We start from the raw sequence: 20,650 nt of genomic DNA, 5'->3' as shown, positions 1-20,650 counted from the left end.
CGCTAGGGACTCTCCTGGGACTAGCCAGGGACTCGCTAGGGACTTCCCTGGGACTTCCCTGGGACTTTCCAGGGACTCGCCAGGGACTCTCCAGGGACTCGCCAGGGACTCGCCAAGGGATGTCGAAGCTTCAGAAGAAAACACAATTATCCTGAACACAGGTCCCTGTGTACAGGGGGGCCGCGTAATCACTTTCCCCACAAGGTCTGTGCTGATGTGAATTAATGAGATTAGTTGGTTTTGTTTCCATAAGAATAATTTTACGGTTAATCGGATCTCCTTTACTAAAATAAATAATTGCCTTTTACTGTATTTATAGAATCTGTAATTACTTATTCTATTGGGCGTCTCCCTTTGATTTTTGATCAATTGTATACAATTCTACTGTTATTAAAATTCATCCTGTGATTAAAATCCCAACAATGGTTTGCGATGGCATCATTCTTATCAAATTTGTTTGCTGCTTTTGTGTTCATCAACTGTTTTCATTAACCACGATCAGTCTCTCCAACATATGATAAATTACAATCATTACAATTTATCACTTAAACACCATTAACTATTTTTCCCTGTAAAATAACTTGCATGTGTTAAGTAGAGAGGTTAGGTAAGGATTTATGTATCTATTTTGCTAGCCTTGAAATATCTAATTTCCTGCAATTTCTTAAGACTACACCGAACGTTCCTCTCATTTCTTTAAGTTTATTTACTTTTAACATTTCTTTAAGTTTATTTACTTTTAACATTTCTTTAAGTTTATTTACTTTTAACATTTCTTTAAGTTTATTTACTTTTAACATTTCTTTAAGTTTATTTACTTTTAACATTTCTTTAAGTTTAATTGGTAAAATATGTTCCCTGAATGATTAGGAATTTGGTGCATTTTGGTACAACAGCAGTGAGTATGGCGTTAAAACGAAGCCTGCTTAAGGGTCATTTCCAAATTTGCCCAAAATTTGCAATAAATGAAAACTCGTTCGATTTCAATCAAACTTTTTTGACAAGTTGTATATGAAAAGGGTTTTATCTGGTCTAAGTCTCAGCATCGTAGCTTAAATAGGAAGGGAGAAAAAAATATTGAATTATGTGTCAACAATTTTCCAAAATGGTCAAAAACGGTTATCAAACACAAGTGTCAGCTGAAATCATGTCTATGACTCTCAGCTATCACAATACCATATATTAAAAAAATATATAATTAATTTGATTAAAAAAAAATTAGTTTAAAAACAATTTTGCCTTTTTTTTAATTTTATCTCTGTCTTTTGTTTATCGGACGATTAGAATGAAACTTATACACGTGACTGCACGTAAGCCTATCTGTAAGGGTGGCAATTTTGGAGGAAATTGGTTGATGTCATTTTCAAGTCACAGATAGCAACATCTTAGACATCATTTTTTACTTATTTATTTTCAAGTAACATAAACGTACAAATATCTCTTTCATTTTTTATTCAATTTACATGAAACTTACACCTTATATGTAACGTTTATGTCTCTAAAATCTGAAGGAAGTATTTTTCCTAAGTTCATTTATTGATTTTAAAAATAGCAATAAACATGATTTATTTGCATAATTTAGGGGGGAACTTTGACTATTTGTATTAGGAAAACTAAAGACGTTTTGGAAAATCCCCTCCTATAGATCCTTTATTATATGCTAATGTGTTAGAAAAGTGTCATAGAATGATTATATCTGAAAGGTGTGGCTGCAAATATACACATGAAAATGTGTAAAATTCGTTGAAAAAATAAAAAAATAAAAAATCTCCCTTTTTTTACGCTGCAGTACTAAAACTTGGAACAATTCCAGCCCTTTTTATATACAACTAGTCAAAAAATATTGGTTGACATTGAACAACTTTCATTTTTCCAGAGGTAACGCCCCTCAGGGTAACGCCCCTCAGGGGGTGTTACTCATCTGTTACAGAGGTAAGATGACTTGTTTTGTATGGACTGATTTACTTATTAATGAAATGATTACAAAAACAAAGTATGGATTCCAGGTTAAGTGTGCGTGGGCGACATCAATTGAGAGTAGCGTAGATTCCTTCTGGACTAATTGCCTGTCTGTTTGGCCGCTAATTACTTGCGCCGCCTCGTGAATTCACAGTGTTTGATGAGACCTGGTTAAGCAGTGTGGAGAGTAACGTATTCGTGTAGTATTAATTATCTGTGGGAGAGTTAATTGCTCAAGTTAATTAGAGTAATTAACATTCATCAAAGGGAATTGACAAAGACTTGTGGGAAGACTGTCGGGAGTGTGACAGTAGTGCCTAACATAACTCGTTTTGATTAGTTAGCTGTTCGTTTGACAGTAATTAAATGTAATTACTCACTGAATGCTTGATGGGTCAAGTGTGATGTAATTAAGGGCGAGCGTGTTATCGTGTTGACAATTGACAAATAATCGCCAACAGAGCCTAAAAACCTAGCCTAACCTACGTCTATCTGTACATAGATTTAATTTTTTTATGCATTAAATTTTAATGCACAATAATATTAATTCATATATGAGAACAAACCCATTTTTACTAAACAGCTTTTTATATTAAAATATTAATATAATATTAATAGCATGTTAGTATGGCTGAACGGACGTTCCCCGCCTTAACGAGCCTGGCCTGAGGACAGAATGTATTCTAGATGCTGACAAAGACTCACAATAACGCGACATAAAATTAGAAATTGAGGAAGTTTTGATTTGTCCTGGACCACTATAGAGTCGTGTCTTGGACCACTATAGAGTCGTGTCTTGGACCACTATAGAGTCGTGTCTTGGACCACTATAGAGTCGTGTCTTGGACCACTATAGAGTCGTGTCTTGGACCACTATAGAGTCGTGTCTTGGACCACTATAGAGTCGTGTCTTGGACCACTATAGAGTCGTGTCTTGGACCACTATAGAGTCGTGTCTTGGACCACTATAGAGTCGTGTCTTGGACCACTATAGAGTCGTGTCTTGGACCACTATAGAGTCGTGTCTTGGACCACTATAGAGTCGTGTCTTGGACCACTATAGAGTCGTGTCTTGGACCACTATAGAGTCGTGTCTTGGACCACTATAGAGTCGTGTCTTGGACCACTATAGAGTCGTGTCCTGGACCATTATAGAGTCGTGTACTGGACCACTATAGAGTCGTGTCTTGGACCACTATAGAGTCGTATACTGGACCACTATAGAGTCGCGTCTTGGACCACTATAGAGTCGTGTACTGGACCACTATAGAGTCGTGTCTTGGACCATTATAGAGTCGTGTCCTGGACCACTATAGAGTCGTGTCTTGGACCACTATAGAGTCGTGTACTGGACCACTATAGAGTCGTGTGCTGGACCACTATAGAGTCGTGTACTGGACCACTCTAGAGTCGTGTACTGGACCACTATAGAGTCGTGTACTGGACCACTATAGAGTCGTGTACTGGACCACTATAAAATCGTGTACTGGACCACTATAGAGTCGTGTCTTGGACCACTATAGAGTCGTGTCTTGGACCACTATAGAGTCGTGTCTTGGACAACTATAGAGTCGTGTCTTGGACCACTATAGAGTCGTGTCTTGGACCACTATAGAGTCGTGTACTGGACCACTATAGAGTCGTGTACTGGACCACTATAGAGTCGTGTACTCTAGAGTCGTGTACTGGACCACTATAGAGTGGTGTACTGGACCACTATAGAGTCGTGTCTTGGACCACTATAAAGTCGTCTCTTGAACCATTATAGAGTTGTGTTCCGGACCACTATAGAGTCGTGTCTTGGACCACTATAGAGTCGTGTACTGGACCACTATAGAGTCGTGTATTGGACCATTATACAGTCGTGTACTGAACCACTATAGAGTCGTGTACTGGACCATTATAGAGTCGTGTACCGGAGCACTATAGAGTCGTGTCTTTGACCATTATAGAATCGTGTACTGGACCACTATAGAGTCGTGTCCTGGACCATTATAGAGTCGTGTCCTGGACCACTATAGAGTGGTGTACTGGACCATTATAGAGTCGTGTACTAGACCATTATAGAGTCGTGTACTGGAGCACTATAGAGTCGTGTCTTTGACCACTATATAATCGTGTACTGGACCATTATAGAGTCGTGTACTGGACTATTATAGAGTCGTGTCCTGGACCACTATAGAGTCGTGTCCTGGACCACTAAAGAGTCGTATCCTGGAACACTAAAGAGTCGTGTCCTGGACCACTATAGAGTCGTGTCCTGGACCACTAAAGAGTCGTGTCCTGGACCACTATAGAGTCGTGTCCTGGACCACTATAGAGTCGTGTCCTGGACCACTATAGAGTCGTGTCCTGGACCACTAAAGAGTCGTGTCCTGGACCAGTATAGAGTCGTGTCCTGGACCACTAAAGAGTCGTGTCCTGGACCACTATAGAGTCGTGTCCTGGACCACTAAAGAGTCGTTTCCTGGACCACTATAGAGTCGTGTCCTGGACCACTAAAGAGTCGTATCCTGGACCACTATAGAGTCGTGTCCAGGACCACTATAGAGTCGTTTCCTGGACCACTATAGAGTCGTGTCCTGGACCACTATAGAGTCGTGTCCTGGACCACTATAGAGTCGTGTCCTGGACCACTATAGAGTCGTGTCCTGGACCACTAAAGAGTCGTGTCCTGGACCACTATAGAGTCTATATATAAGTCTATATATATAGAGTCTATATATATATACACTATATATAAGTTCCAGCGCAATAGACCTTCTGTGAACTAAATACGAAAGCTGTATAACAACGTTTGCATCATCTCAAACGACTACTTTAGTGCATTAATAGTAAGAGGGTAATGAGGGCGGGCGCCGGCACCACCTGAAGCTGCCACATTACCGCACACTTCTCCACAACTGACCTGAGGAGCCTCACTGTGGGAGTACTGGAGGAGGTAAGCCAGGGGAGGACCATTTGGATCACGTGGTGGCTCCCAGCTCAGCAGGACGGTGGTGCCTGGCACTGTGCGGGGGGCACTGGTTGTGGGAGCGGTGGTGGCACTGGTTGTGCGAGCATTGGTGGCACTGGTTGTGGGAGCGGTGGTGGCACTGGTTGTGGGAGCATTGGTGGCACTGGTTGAGGGAGCATTGGTGGCACTGGTTGAGGGAGCATTGGTGGCACTGGTTGAGGGAGCATTGGTGGCACTGGTTGAGGGAGAGGTGATGGCACTGGTTGTGGGAGCGGTGGTGGCATTGGTTGAGGGAGAGGTGATGGCACTGGTTGAGGGAGAGGTGGTGGCACTGGTTGAGGGAGAGGTGGTGGCACTGGTTGAGGGAGAGGTGGTGGCACTGGTTGAGGGTGAGGTGGTGGCACTGGTTGAGGGAGAGGTGGTGGCACTGGTTGAGGGAGAGGTGGTGGCACTGGTTGAGGGAGAGGTGGTGGCACTGGTTGAGGGTGAGGTGGTGGCACTGGTTGAGGGAGAGGTGGTGGCACTGGTTGAGGGAGAGGTGGTGGCACTGGTAATGATGTCACGAAGGGAGTCAGAGGAGTTTGTGACATTAGTTTCCATCCTAGGGTCTAAAGCTGCCTCCTCCGGCTCCTTCTGTTGCCGCTCGTCGCCCTCGGAGCTCGGTGCTGTTTCCACTTCTGCCCAGAACTGAAGTATGTTGTTCCGGGTCCCTGAAAAAATATATCTTGTTTATCTTAATTTACATTTGTCTAGCAATTAACATTTGTAATTATAGAAAGGGGTACCCAGAGGTGTCCATGTTGATCCTGGCCTTTCCCACGTACCCTCACACATCTCCCCATAAACAAGTAGTATAAACAGACCCAAACAGTGTTCTGTTTGCTTTTCTCGACAGCACCAAATTGGCGCACTAGATTTGTCCATGAATATCAACAGCACCCTTCTGGCACACTAGAGCTGTAGTCGGGGTAGGTATCAAGAAACAAAAAGGTTCCAAGCAGGAAGAGTGGAGGGCTAAAGACAAAGCTGCAGTGTCAGGGATACTGAAGGAGATAGGAATGGAAGGGGTTGAACAAGGAATAGAAAAGTTTTTTCTGGATTGGCCAGTACAACAAAGACAAAAATCGATTGATCAAGGTAGTATTCAGGAACAATGCCATCAAAGAGGTCATCCTAGTAAAAAAGAGCAAACTGAAGTATGTGGGGAAATACAGAGAGGTATTCCTTCAGAGGGATCAGGGACGAGATAATACAGGCAGCAGATGCAAGGATAAGGCGCAGGTTAAGGGAAGGGAGCCAGGGAACCACCAGCCCAATATTCTCAGAGGGGAGTGGGGAACCTCAATCCAGCAATTCAGGAACCCCAGAGGGGACTGCAACACCCTAACCCACCACCCGATAGGAGCCTTTCCCCCCCCCCCCTCCACCCCAAACACAAACCCTCCCTTGCCCCTAAACAATGCCCATCAACCCCCCCCCCTTTACCTTTAGTACCCCCAGACTCCCCACTCCCTGGTCTTCTTCCTTCCCCAAACAGGCCCAAGCAAGATCTAAGCCCGTCATCCCCCGCCCAACATCACCCCAACCCCCTGGTAACTACCCAACAGTAGGAGGAGACTTCACCTCAAGCACCATGAACACCACCTGCCCCTACCCTGTGGACTTATTCCTGTTCCAAGCAGGCCCAGGCAAGATCAAAGTCCTCCATCCCCTATCCCACCTGCTTCCTAACCCCTGGTAACTACCCAACAGGAGGATTAGCCTAACCAAGTTGCCCTGCCGTTGGAACGTCTTCCTAAACCAGTGAGGAGTGTGTGTGATAATTAATATAGGAAAGTGAGCTTCAATGTAATGTACTCAGACATGGATGGGATTACTAATACAGCAAGTAAACTGGCCAAAAGGGCGCAGGAAGAAAACCCAGATGTAATAGGACTCACAGGAACAATATTGTCAAGAGTCATAACAAATGCACTGTTTCCCAAGGACTACTTTATAGTAAAGAAAGAGAGAGAAGGTAGAGGAGTGGCCCTGCTGATAAGGAAGGAATGGAGTTTTGAATAAATGGAAATTCCGGGATGTGAAGGATTCAGAGAAAACATCTGAATCATGGAAAACATCAACCATAGAAAGATAGACTGGGAGAATGGGTAACCACATGGAGGTGCAGATACATGGAGAGTTAACCTCTTGGATGTAGCAACAAGAAACTTTCTGAGCCAACATATCAAAGGATCCACAAGAATGAGAGGCAATGACGAACCAGCTAGACTCGACCTGATATTCACTTTGAATGAGTCAGAAATAAGGGAAGTAAAATTTGAAGCCCCATATGAATGAGTGACCATAGTGTATTGACATTTGAGTATCTGGTGGAGGGAGGAATAATCTATCCAAAGATGGGATCGGAAAGGAAAACGCTAAATTACCGAAGAGGAAAATATGACGAGATGAGGAACTTTCTAATAGGAATACCATGGGAAACAGAACTCGAAGAAAAGACTGTATAAGATATGATGAACTACATCAACCAGAACTGTCAGAAAGCTGCAGACCGGTTTATCCCGGACCAAACGTGAAAAATAAAAAGCAATAGAAGAATCCATAGTTCAGTCAGGAATGTAAAGTAGCGAAGTAATTGAGTACAAGAACATTAGAGAAACTACAGGAATAACAAAACACCAGAGAGCAGGGTGAGATACCAGAGAGCAATAAATGAGTACCTCAAGGGTGAGAAGAGAAGAAGAGAGACAGAAATTAAGAGATGAAAATAACATCGTGGGTAAAGCCAAGACCCAATAAAAATTGCTCCACAATCATATCAGGAAAAAAACAAATGATGAAACTGAGAAAAAAGGAGAACAGATACACAAAGAATGACAAGAAGGTGTGTGTAGAACACAACAAGAGAGTCCAGGAGGTCTTCACAATCGAGCAAGGAGAAGTCCTTGTACTAAATGAGGAGGCAGCAAACCAAGCAACTCTGTAGGAATTTGAGTTCAAAAGTGATGAGGTCAAAAGGAATCAGAATCTCACCCTGTATACTAAAAGAAGGTGCAAAAGCACTAAGTGTGCCACTCTCTATGGTGTATGACAGATCACTAAAAGCAGGAGACCTACTGGAAAGCAGGAAGACAGCTAATGTAGTCCGAATATACAAAATGGGTGACAGGCAAGAGGTACTGAACTACAGGCCAGTTTCCCTAACATGAATACCATGCAAGGTGATGGAGAAGATTGTGAGGAAAAGGTTCGTAGAACATCTGGAGGGAAAGAGCTTTGTAACACACCACCAGCAGGGGTTCAGGGATGATAAATCGTGCCTCACAAGATTAATAGAATTCTATGACCAGGAGACAAAAATTATGCAAGAAAGAGAAGATGGTGCAGATTGCATTTTTTTGGACTGTCAGAAAGCCTTTGACACAGTACCCCATAAAAAGCTGTTACAAAAGTTAGAAAAAAACAGGCAGGAGTAAAAGGTAAGGTGCTCCAGTAGATAAGGGAGTATCTAAGCAACAGGAAACAGCAAGTAACTGTGAAGGGGGAGACATCAGGGTGGCGAGATGTTACCAGCAGAGTCCCACAGGGCTCTGTAACTGGACCCATCCTGTTTCTGATATATGTAAACGATCTTCCAGAGAGTTGAGACTAATTCCTCTCAATGTTTGCTGATGATCCAAAAAATATAATAAGAATTAAACGAAAACAGACAGAGACTATGGGATGGGCTGGACAAACTGAAGGAATGGTCTAGAAAATGGCTACTTAAGTTTAACTCAAGCACAATTAGGTGACTACAGCTAGGTAAGTACACACACACACACAAACAGAACTCAGAGACAAGAGTGTACAGAACATGATGGATTATGTCACCCAGAAGTGCCAGGAAGCTGCAAACAGATTTATCCTGGTCCGAAAGGAGAAAAACGAAAAAACTTAAAAATCCATGGCTCAACCAGGAATGTAAGGAAGCGAAGCAAATGAGTAAAAGAACATGGAAAACTACAGAAATAACGGAACACCGGAGAGCAGGAAGAGATATCAGAGGGCCAGAAATGAGTACCTCAGAGTGAGGAGGGAAGCAGAGAGACAGTATGAAAATGACACCGTGAGTAAAGCCAAGACCCAATCAAAGCTGCTCCACAGCCACATCAGGAGGAAAACAGCAGTGAAGGAACAAGTGATGAAACTGAAAAAAGGGGAGAACAGATACACAGAGAATGACAAGGTGTGTGAAGAACCCAACAAGAGATTCCAGGAGGTCTTCACAATAGAACAAGGAGAAGCCCCTGCACTATATGAGGAGGAGACACACCAGGCAACCTTGGAGGAATTTGACCTCACCAGTGATGAGGTCAAAAGGTGTCTGTTGGAGCTGGATGTGACAAAGGCTGTTGAGCCTGACAGAATCTCACCATGGATACTAAATGAAGGTGCAGAAGCACTAATTGTGCCACTCTCTACCCGCCAAACACACACCGAAACTACGACGTTGGTACAACGTTCGAGCAAGTTTTAACACCTCCTAACCTGTTATAACAACCAATATAGCAAGTTGTAACAACGTTCTAATACGTCATAAACACGTTAAGCCAAGATGTAACAACTTTATTACAAGTTGTAACAAGCGGAAAATAGAGACAGTTACGGTTTGTGTTTCCAGGGTATGGTGTATAACAGGTCACTGGAAACAGGAGACCTTCCAGAAAGTTGGAAGACAGCTAATGTGGTCCCAATAAACAATAAAGGTGATAGGCAAGAGGCACTGAACTACAGGCCAGTTTCCCTAACTTGCATACCATGCAAGATGACGGAGAAGATCGTGAGGAAAAGGCTCGAAGAGCATCTGGAGGGAAATAACTTTGTAACACACCACCAACATGGGTTCAGAGATGGTAAATCGTGCCTCATAGGTTTAATAGAATTTTATGACCAGGCAACGAAAATTAGGCAGGAAATAGAAGGGTGGGCCGACTGCATTTTCCTGGATTGCCAAAAAGCCTTTGACACAGTACCCCATAAAAGGCTGTGAAAAAAGTTGGAGCAACAGGCAAGAGTAAAAGGGAAGGTGTTCCAGTGGATAAGGGAGTACTTAAGCAACAGAAAACAGCGAGTAACTGTGAGGGGGAAGACATCAGGGTGGCTAGATGTCACCAGCGAAGTCCCACAGGGCTCAGTACTTGGACCCATCCTGTTTCTAATATATATGTAAACGATCTTCCGGAGGCTATAGACTCATTCCTATCAATGTTTGCTGATGACGCAAAAATTATGAGAAGAATCAAGACAGATGAAGATAGACAGAGACTACAGGATGACCTGGACAAACTGGAGGAAAGGTCTAGAAAATGATTGCTACAGTTCAACTCAAGAAAGTGTAAAGTAATGAAATTAGGCGAAGGGGCAGGAGGCTGAACACAAGGTACCATCTGGGAGGTGAAATCCTGCAAGAGTCAAATAGAGAGAAAGATCTGGGGATTGATATCACACCGAACCTGTCCCCAGAGGCCCAAATCAAAAGGATATCATCAGCGGCATATGCTAGGTTGGCCAACATAAGAACTGCCTTTAGAAACTTGTGTAAGGAATCGTTCAGGACCCTGTATACCATTTATGTCAGACCAATCCTGGAATATGCAGCTCCAGCCTGGAGTCCATACCTAGTTAAACACAAGACAAAGTTAGAAAAGATTCAGCGGTATGCCACCAGGCTCGTCCTGGAATTGAGAGGAATGAGCTACGAGGAAAGGCTAAATTAGCTGAACCTCACGTCCCTGGAAAACAGAGGAGTAAGGGGAGACATGATAACCACCTACAAAATTCAAACGGGAATTAACAGGGTGCAACCCATTCTCACACTTGCTTATAGTCAATATTGGCTTATGTAATAAGTGCATATGTGACATACTAATTGATTGTAAATATTTTAGTTTACCTTGAAAAGCTTCATAGAAAACACCGACCTCATCTAACCTTCTTAGTATGTTAAGATAAGCATCTTATTGCTTCTTAATTACAATTATAACTTAACCTATACCGTTGATAGGTTAAGTAATAATTGTAAATAAGAAGCAATAAGATGCTTACTTTAACATACTAAGAAGGTTTGGTGAGGTCGGTGTTTTCTATGAATCTTTTCAAGGTAAACTAAAATATTCACAATCAATTAGTATGTCACATATGCACTTATTAAATAAGCCAATATTGACTCTAAGCAAGTGCGAGAACGGGTTGCAGGGTTGACAAAGACAAACTCTTCAGCACGGGTGGAATACGAACAAAGGGACACCAGTGGAAACTTAGTACCCAGATGAGCCACAGAGACGTTAGAAAGAATTTTTTCAATGTCAGAGTAGTAAATAAATTGAATGCACTAAGAAGTGATGTGGTTTAGGGTGACTCCATACACCGTTTCAAATATAGGTATGACAGAGCCCAGTAGGCTCAGGAATCTGTACACCAGTTCATTGACGGTTGAGAGGCGGGACCAAAGAGACAAAGCTCAACCCTTGCAATCACAACTAGGTGAGTACACATATACACACATGCACACACACACACACACACACACACACACACACACACACACACACACACACACACACACACACACACACACACACACACACACACACACACACACGCACACACACACACACACACACACACACACACACACACACACACACACACACACACACAAACACACACACACACACACACACATACACACACACTGTGGAGCCGGTGGCCAAGCGGACAACACGCTGGACCGTGATCCTGTGGTCCCGGGTTCGATCCCGGGCGCCGGCAAGAAACGAAGGGGAGAGTTTCTTTCACCCTATGCCCCTGTTACCTATTAGTAAATATGTACCTGGGAGTTAGTCAGCTGTCACGGGCTGCTTCCTGGGGTGTGTGTGGTGTGGGGGTAAAAAATAGTAATAGTAGAAACAGTTGAGAGGCGGGCCGAAAGGCGGGCTCAACCCCCGCAAGCACAACCAGCACACACCCCACAATTCCTTGTTGTCCTTGTCCTCCCCACCATTCTTCACTCTCCTGTCCCCTTGTCCCCACCATCCCCAACTTTCCCCATCCCCTCGTCCTCCTCACCATCCCCTCGTCCTCCTCACCATCCCCTCGTCCTCCTCACCATCCCCTCGTCCTCCTCACCATCCCCTCGTCCTCCTCACCATCCCCTCGTCCTCCTCACCATCCCCTCGTCCTCCTCACCATCCCCTCGTTCTCCCCACCATTCCTCACTCCCTCGTCCGATGCATTCCCAAATGATCTGATGTTCCCATCAGAATGTTGGGAACATCAAATGATCTGATGTTCCCATAACTGAAATATAACAACAACAGTTAAAAAATGAAATAAAAAAAATAAAAAAAATAATCTATACTCATGAAATGAACTGTACGGTAAACAACACAGCTCAATTCCAACTCAGTGTAACACAAAATAATTAAATCAAAATGAAATAAATTGAAATCTATGAAAATTCTATTTACAAATGAAATCGGAAACATAGAAATGGAATTGTAACATTTAGTATACCGTGTGCTGCTCTTACATGCAACAGATGATGCTGTTAAAAAAAACCATGCTTTTACCTGTCACAGTTGTGGCATCTATACTTATACTTATGAAATGAATAGAAGGTACGGGCTCGATGCTGGGGCTGCATACTCCAGGACTGGCCTTACATATGTGGTATACAAGGTTCTGAAGGATTCCTTACACAGGTTTCTGAAAGCAGTTCTGATGTTAGCCAGCTCTTGCATAGGCCGCTGATGTTATTCTTTTGATGTGGGTTTTCAGGAGACAGGTTTGGCGGGATATCAACTTATAGATCTTTCTCTCTATCAGTTGCGAGAAGAACATCATCTCCCATTCGGTATCCAGTGACTGGCCTCCTAGCTCCTCCTCCTAGTTTCATTACCTTACATTTACTTGGGATGAACTTTAGTAGCCATTTGTTGGACCATTCCTTCAGATTGTCTAGGTTATCTTGTAGCCTCATACTATCTTCTGTCTTGATCCTCCTCATAATTTTTGCATCATCAGCAAACATTGAGAGCAACGAGACAATTCCTTCTGGGAGATCATTTACGTATATCAGAAACAGTATAGGGTCCAAGGACTGATCCCTGTAGGACTCCACTGGTGACTCCCCAACACTACAAGACCTCACCCCTCACAGTGACTCGCTGTGTCCTTGTTACGAACCCGGATCCAGCATCCGAGCACGGAGTAGTAACGACCGCGCCATCTGTGGGTCAGCTCCCGAAACCCCCCGCCAAACGACGACGACACCTGGTGAGGATGCCGTGTATCAGCTATGAGGGCCAGTTTCCAGTCCCGTTCAGCACTCTACACCGCCGCCACTGACCTCTGGTGAGGTGGTGCTCCGACGACAGCGCCATCTATGGACTGGATACGTCAGGTGTTTGTGCCCGAGCCCGTAAGTGAGGTGTTTTAGTGTCCCAGTTATTGATGACGTGTCTGCTTACAGAGCCGACCTGGGACTACTGTGATGGGAGTCGAGTCAGTCTACCCGAGGCAGCCAGTCTCCACACCTTGAACCTTGCTGCAGCTGTTGTGAAGTCGTCCCCCCGGAAGAACACTGTGGTGTGTTAGCCTGCCAGTGGAGTGGCAGTAAAAGGATTTACCCGGGACCGACTGTTGGAGACGATCATCCAATGGGGTACTGAAGACAGGAGAGTGATTTGTGGTGTCACACGAGGCTCCTGTCTAGGGCGTTCCCCTTTTATCGTTCGTGGAGTGGCTGTACCAGCCTTGTTGGCTCAGAACCTGCCAGCAGACCAGCTGGACGTGTGGTTGACAGCCTCCACGGCGGTGCCCCCAGTGGACCTGTGTTTTTGGCTGACCTGTGGCCAGGGTAGGCTCAACTTCTTTGGAGAATTCGTTGTGAGGCCACGAAGAAAGCACCAAGTACTCGGCACCGAGAGTTATGGCACCAGCGTCTTCAGCAGAAGACATCGATTGTGGATTAATCCCCTTGTAAAGTGTTAATACCCCTCCCCCTTGTGCACTCTTTTATTTTATATATTTAATCGGTGATGGTGTTAATTATAATATTAAGTTCTTAACTTTCTTTCCCTACTCCCTTTAAGTTACTTGCGTCACGGATCTCATCCCTTGATAGCCACTACTGGCCTGGGAACGGATATATATATCTTCCTCTAACAACATCAGAGTAAGGACCCCGTTGCGTCCCGAGAGGGCCGTAACAGTCCTGTTGCTTAGATACCCCTAATCCAGTGGAGTACCTTCCCTTTCACTCCTGCCTGCATCTCCAGCTTGTGCTCTAGTCTCTTATGAGGTACTGTGTCAAAAGCTTTCTGGCAGTCTAGAAATATGCAAACTGCCCAGCTCTCTCTCTCTCTCTCTCTTGCCTAATTTTTCCTGCCTGGTTATAGATTCAATTAAACCTGTTAGGCATGATTTGCCATCTCTGAACCCATGTTGATGTTGTGTTACAAAGTTCTTTCACTCCAGATGTTCTACTAGCTTTTTCTTGCAGAATCTTCTCCATCATCTTACATGGAATGCAAGTTAGGGACACTGGCCTGTAGTTCATCGCCTCCTGCCTATCACCCTTCTTGTATATTGGGATTACATTGGCCGTCTTCCAAATTTTTGGCAGTTCACCTGTGGCTAGTGATTTGTTGTACTCCATGGAGAGTGGTAGAAACAGAGCTTCTGCTCCTTAATTTAGGATCCATGGTGAGACTCCATCCGGGCTTATAGCCTTTGTCACATCCAAATCTAGCAGATGCTTCCTCACCTCCCCACTGGTAATTACAAACTTCTCTAGTGGTGTCTGGTTTGATATTTACTCTCCTGTCTCTGGGACTTCTCCTTGCTCTGAGGTGAAGACCTCCCTGAAATTCTTATTGAGTTCTTCGCACACTTCCTTGTCGTTTGTAGTGAATCTTTCTGCCCATATCCTCAGTTTCATTACCCGTTCCTTCACTGTTGTTTTCCTACTGATGTGGTTATGCAGCAGTTTTGGTTGAGTCTTTGCCTTGCTCGCTATGTCATTTTCATATTGCCTCTCTACCTCTCTTCTTACCCTGACGCATTCATTCCTGGCGCTCTGGTATCTTTATCTGCTCTCTAGTGTTCTGTTGTTTCTATAGTTTCTCCACGCCTTTTTACTTATTTGCTTTGCTAGCTTACATCTCTGATTAAACCAAGGGTTTCTCATCTGCATTTAATTTTTTCCTTTTGGACTGGGACGAACTTGTCTGTTGCCTCCTTACACTGCTGTGTAATGTAGTCCATCATGTCTTGAACCGTCTTTCTGCTGAGCTCTGTTTCCCAAGCTATATCAGTTAGGAATGTTCTTATCTCCTCATAGTTTCCCTTCCGGAAATCAGGCCTCTTGCTTTCTGGTCCCTTCCTACAGTACATTAACCCTTCTTCGACCAGATACTCAAACAACAATACACCGTGATCACTCATACCCACGGGGGCTTTAAGACCGATTTCCCTTATGTCTGAATCATTCAGAGTGAATACTAGGTCGAGTCTTGCTGGTTCATCATTGCCTCTCAAACTCGTGGGACCCTTAACATGCTGACTTAAAACGTTTCTAGTCGCCATCTCCAACAGTTTCGCTCTCCATGTTTCCTCATCTCCATGTGGTTCCTTGTTTACCCAGTCTATCTTTCCGTGATTAAAGTAAAGCCGAACATCTCGAAACTCCATTCCTTTCTCATCAGTAGAGCCACCCCCGCTCCTCCCATTCCTTCCCTTTCTTTCCTTATTACAGTGTAGTCCTGAGGAAACACCACATTCGTTATGATACCTGAGAGATTTGTTTCTGTGAGTCCAATTACATCTGGGTTTACTTCTTGTGCTCTTTCCCTAAGTTCACTAGCCTTGCTTGTAATCCCTTCTATGTTCGAGTACATGACCTTGAAGCTGACTCTCTTCTGTCCATTCTCAGTTTCTGTTGATTCCACTGGAGTTAGGGGGCAAGGGGTTACTGAGGTGGGAGTGCCTAGGAAGGAGGACCTGGGGTATCTGGGGTGTGAGGGGGCTGGGGGGATCTGGTACAGGGGGGGACTAGAGGGGTCTGAGGTGGTGTGGCTGAGGGAGTCTGGGGTTGGAGGTTAATTAGGGTATGGGATGGTGGAGCAGGAGGGGCATGTGGTGGGAGGTCATGGGTTGGGGAATGCAGGGAGACTGGGGTGTGTTGGCAGGGAGGCCAGGGGTTGGGGAGGGGAGGGGAGCCTGGGGAGGGGGGCTGGGAGGGATGGGGGTGGGGGTAGGAAGGAGAGCTTGGGGTGGGGGAACTGGGAAGGGCATGGGCTGGAGAAACATGGGAGGGCATGGGGTGCGGGGACAGGGAGGACCTCGGGTAGGGGTTGGGGAAGAAAAAGGGCATGGGGGTGACCATGGGGGTCTGGGATCAGAGAACATGGGGGAGCATGGTCTAGAGAGGATCTTTACTGTCTGGGGAGGTGCAGGTGATTGGTTGAGGATGGCTGTGGGGTTGGGTGGTGGGAGGCTTCTGTTACAATCCTCCCTGGGGGGTGCTGGCCTGCTGGTGGGGGGATTCCCACTTCCCTCTGAGGTTCCTGGAGACGCTGAGCCAAGTCCTGTGGCTCCCATATCCCCACCCCTTTCTTTGTGTCTCCTCCTTGCTTCTGCAGCCTTCCTTCTCTCTTCCCTTGTCGTGTCCCTTTGCAGAAAGACGTCTTCGTATCCCCCCTAACCTCACAAATCTGATCTTCCTGGATAGGATTTTCTCCTTTGTTGCCTCGTTCATGAGCATTACCTTTATCAGTCGTTTCCTTTCCTTCTTGTAGATGCCCACCCTGAAAACATTCTCAATGTTGCCATTAGCCTCCTCCATATCCAGTCCCTCCAAGATCTCTGTCATGGTTGCTCGGTCCCTCCTTCTCCACCCCTCGTGATTGGATCCTTCTGGTTCCTGTACTCCTGTGTGTGTGTACTCACCTAATTGTACTCACCTAATTGTGCTTGCGGGGGTTGAGCTCTGGCTCTTTGGTCCCGCCTCTCAACTGTCAATCAACTGGTGTACAGATTCCTGAGCCTATTGGGCTCTATCATATCTACATTTGAAACTGTGTATGGAGTCAGCCTCCACCACATCACTTCCTAATGCATTCCATTTACTAACTACTCTGACACTGAAAAAGTTCTTTCTAACGTCTCTGTGGCTCATTTGGGTACTCAGCTTCCACCTGTGTCCCCTTGTTCGCGTCCCACCAGTGTTGAATAGTTCATCCTTGGTCGATTCCCCTGAGGATTTTGTAGGTTGTGATCGTGTCCCCCCTTACTCTTCTGTCTTCCAGTGTCGTAAGGTGCATTTCCCGCAGCCTTTCCTCATAACTCATGCCTCTTAGTTCTGGGACTAGTCTAGTAGCATACCTTTGGACTTTTTCCAGCTTCGTCTTGTGCTTGACAAGGTACGAGCTCCATGATGGGGCCGCATACTCCAGGATTGGTCTTACATATGTGGTGTACAAGATTCCGAATGATTCCTTACACAGGTTCCTGAACGCCGTTCTGATGTTAGCCAGCCTCGCATATGCCGCAGACGTTATTATCTTTATGTGGGCTTCAGGAGACAGGTTTGGTGTGATATCAACTCCTAGATCTTTCTTTCTGTCTGTTTCATTAGGTATTTCATCTCCTATTCTGTATCCTGTGCCTGGCCTCCTGTTTCCACTGCCTAGTTTCATTACTTTGCATTTACTCGGGTTGAACTTCAACAGCCATTTGTTGGACCATTCACTCAGTCTATCCAGGTCATCTTGTAGCCTCCTACTATCGTCCTCTGTTTCAATCCTCCTCATAATTTTTGCATCGTCGGCAAACATTGAGAGGAACGAATCTATACCTTCTGGGAGATCATTTACATATACCAGAAACAGTATAGGTCCAAGGACTGACACCTGCGGGACTCCACTTGTGACGTCTCGCCAATCTGAGACCTCACCCCTCACACAGACTCGTTGTCTCCTGTTGCTTAGGTACTCCTCTATCCACCGGAGTACCTTCCCTCTCACTCCAGCCTGCATCTCCAACTTTCGCACTAGCCTCTTGTGTGGCACTGTATCAAAGGCTTTCTGACAATCCAAAAATATGCAGTCTATGTGTGTGTGTGTGTGTGTGCGTGTGTGCATGTGTGTGTGTGTGTGTGTGTGTGTGTGTGTGTGTGTGTGTGTGTGTGTGTGTGTGTGTGTGTGTGTGTGTGTGTGTGTGTGTGTGTGTGTGTGTGTGTGAACTCACCTAATTGTGTTTGCGGGGGTTGAGCTCTGGCTCTTTGGTCCCGCCTCTCAACCGTCAATCAACAGGTGTACAGGTTCCTGAGCTTATTGGCCTCTATCATATCTACACTTGAAACTGTGCATGGAGTCAGTCTCCACCACAACACTTCCTAATTCATTCCATTTGTCAACCATCCTGACACTAAAAAAGTTCTTTCTAATATCTCTGTGGCTCATTTGGGCACTCAGTTTCCACCTGTGTCCCCTAGTGCGTGTGCCCCTCATGTTAAATAGCCTGTCTTTATGTACCCTATCAATTCCCTTGAGAATCTTGAATGTGGTGATCATGTCCCCACTAACTCTTCTTTCTTCGAGCAAAGTGAGGATTAGTTCCCGTAGCCTCTCCTTGTAGCTCATACCTCTCAGCTCGGATACTAGTCTGGTGGGAAACCTTTGAACCTTTTCCAGTTTGGTCTTATCCTTGGCTAGATATGGACTCCATGTTGGGGCTGCATACTCCAGGATTGGCCTGACATATGTGGTATACAAAGTTCTGAATGATTCCTTACACAAGTTTCTGAATGCCGTTCTTATGTTGGCCAGTCTGGTATATGCCGCTGATGTTATCCTCTTGATATGGGCTGCAGGGGACAGGTCTGGCGTGATGTCAACCCCCAAGTCTTTTTCTCTCTCTGACTCATGAAGAATTTCATCTCCCAGATGGTACCTAGTATCTGGCCTCCTACTCTCTACCCCTATCTTCATTACATTACATTTTCTCGGGTTAAACTCTAACAACCATTTGTTCGACCATTCCTTCAGCTTGCCTAGGTCTTCCTGAAGCCTCAAGCAGTCCTCCTCTGTCTTAATCCTTCTCATAATTTTGGTATCCTCAGCAAACATTGAGAGAAAAGAATCTATACCCTCCGGGAGATTATTCACATATATCAGAAACAAGATAGGACCGAGTACAGAGCCCTGTGGGACTCCACCGGTGACTTCATGCCAATCCGAGGGCTCACCCCTCACCGTAACTCTCTGCTTCCTATTGCTTAGGTACTCCCTTATCTACTGGAGCACCTTACCAGCTACACCTGCCTGTCTCTCCAGTTTATGTACCAGCCTCTTATGCGGTACCGTGTCAAAGGCTTTCCGACAATCCAAGAAAATGCAGTCGGCCCAGCCTTCTCTGTCTTGCTTAATCTTTGTCACCTGATCGTAGAATTCTATTTAGCCAGTCAAGCAAGATTTACCCTCCCTGAATCCATGTTGTCGATTTGTCACGAAGTTCCTTCTTTCCAGATGTGTACTAGGTTTTGTCTCACGATCTTCTCCATCACCTTGCATGGTATACAAGTCAAGGACACTGGCCTGTAGTTTAGTGCCTCTTGCCTGTCGCCTTTTTTGTATATTGGGACCACATTCGCCGTCTTTAATATTTTTGGTTGGTCTCATGTCTCCAGTGACCTACTATACACTATGGAGAGTGGCAAGCAAAGTGCCTCTGCACACTCTTTCAGTACCCATGGTGAGATCCCGTCTCGACCAAAAGCCTTTCTAACATCCAGATCCAGCAGGTGTCTCTTGACCTCCTCACTCGTAATTTTGAACCCTTCCAAGGCCGCCTATTTTAATTCCCTTTCTCCTAGCACAGTAACCTCACCTTGTTCTATTGTGAAGACCTCCTGGAACTTCTTATTAAGTTCTTCACACACCTCTTTGTCATTCTCTGTATACCTGTCTTTGCCTGTTCTAAGTTTCATTACCTGTTCTTTCACTGTTGTTTTCCTCCTGATGTGTCTATGGAGTAGCTTGGTTCGGTCTTGGCTTTGTTTGCTATATCATTTTCATGATTTTTCTCTGCTGCTCTTCTCACCCTGACGTACTCATTCCTGGTTCTCTGGTATCTCTCTTTGCTTTCCGGTGTTCTGTTATTCCGGAAGTTCCTCCGCGCCCTTTTGTTCAGTCCCTTTGCTTCCATACATGCCCTATTATACCATGGATTCTTCTTTTGCTTCTCGGAATTTTCCCTTTGGGACGAGATGAACCCGTTTACTGCCTCCTGACACTTTTGGGTGACATAGTACATCACATCTTGTACAGACTTAGCTCTGAGGTCTGTGTCCCAAGGTATTTTCCTTAGGAAACGTCTCATCTCCTCATATTTCCCCTATCGGTATTCCAGCCTTTTGTTTCCTAGTTCTTTTTTGGGGGAGATAAGTCCTAGCTCTACCAGGTACTCAAAGTTTAATATACTGTGGTCACTGATTCCGAACTGTGCTTCCATCTTAACTTCCCTTATATCCCACTCATTTAGGGTAAATATCAGATCGAGCATGGTTGGTTCATCTTCTCCTCTCATTCTTGTTGGTTCCTTGATGTGCTGGCTTCGAAAGTGTCTTGTTGCCACGTCCAGCAGCTTAGCTCTCCATGTTTCTGGTCCTCCATGCGTATCCCTGTT

At 45.0% G+C, this 20,650-nt stretch overlaps 1 protein-coding gene across 3 annotated transcripts in view; it reads right to left on the bottom strand.

Moving 5' to 3' along the window:
* The window catches only part of LOC123759723 (insulin-like growth factor 1 receptor), a 476,359-nt gene that overhangs the window by 110,490 nt on the left and 345,219 nt on the right, over positions 1-20,650 (bottom strand). For all 3 annotated transcript variants that reach the window (XM_069317552.1, XM_069317549.1, XM_069317548.1), the window contains one exon: positions 4,868-5,625. In XM_069317552.1, the coding sequence (XP_069173653.1) occupies positions 4,868-5,625 (758 nt within the window). The remainder of the gene's footprint in view (positions 1-4,867; positions 5,626-20,650) is intronic.

Source organism: Procambarus clarkii, chromosome 8, assembly GCF_040958095.1.
Source record: "Procambarus clarkii isolate CNS0578487 chromosome 8, FALCON_Pclarkii_2.0, whole genome shotgun sequence".
NCBI lineage: Eukaryota > Metazoa > Arthropoda > Malacostraca > Decapoda > Cambaridae > Procambarus > Procambarus clarkii.
Note: the sequence above shows the minus strand (reverse complement) of the source record. Positions and strands in the feature narration are given on the sequence as shown.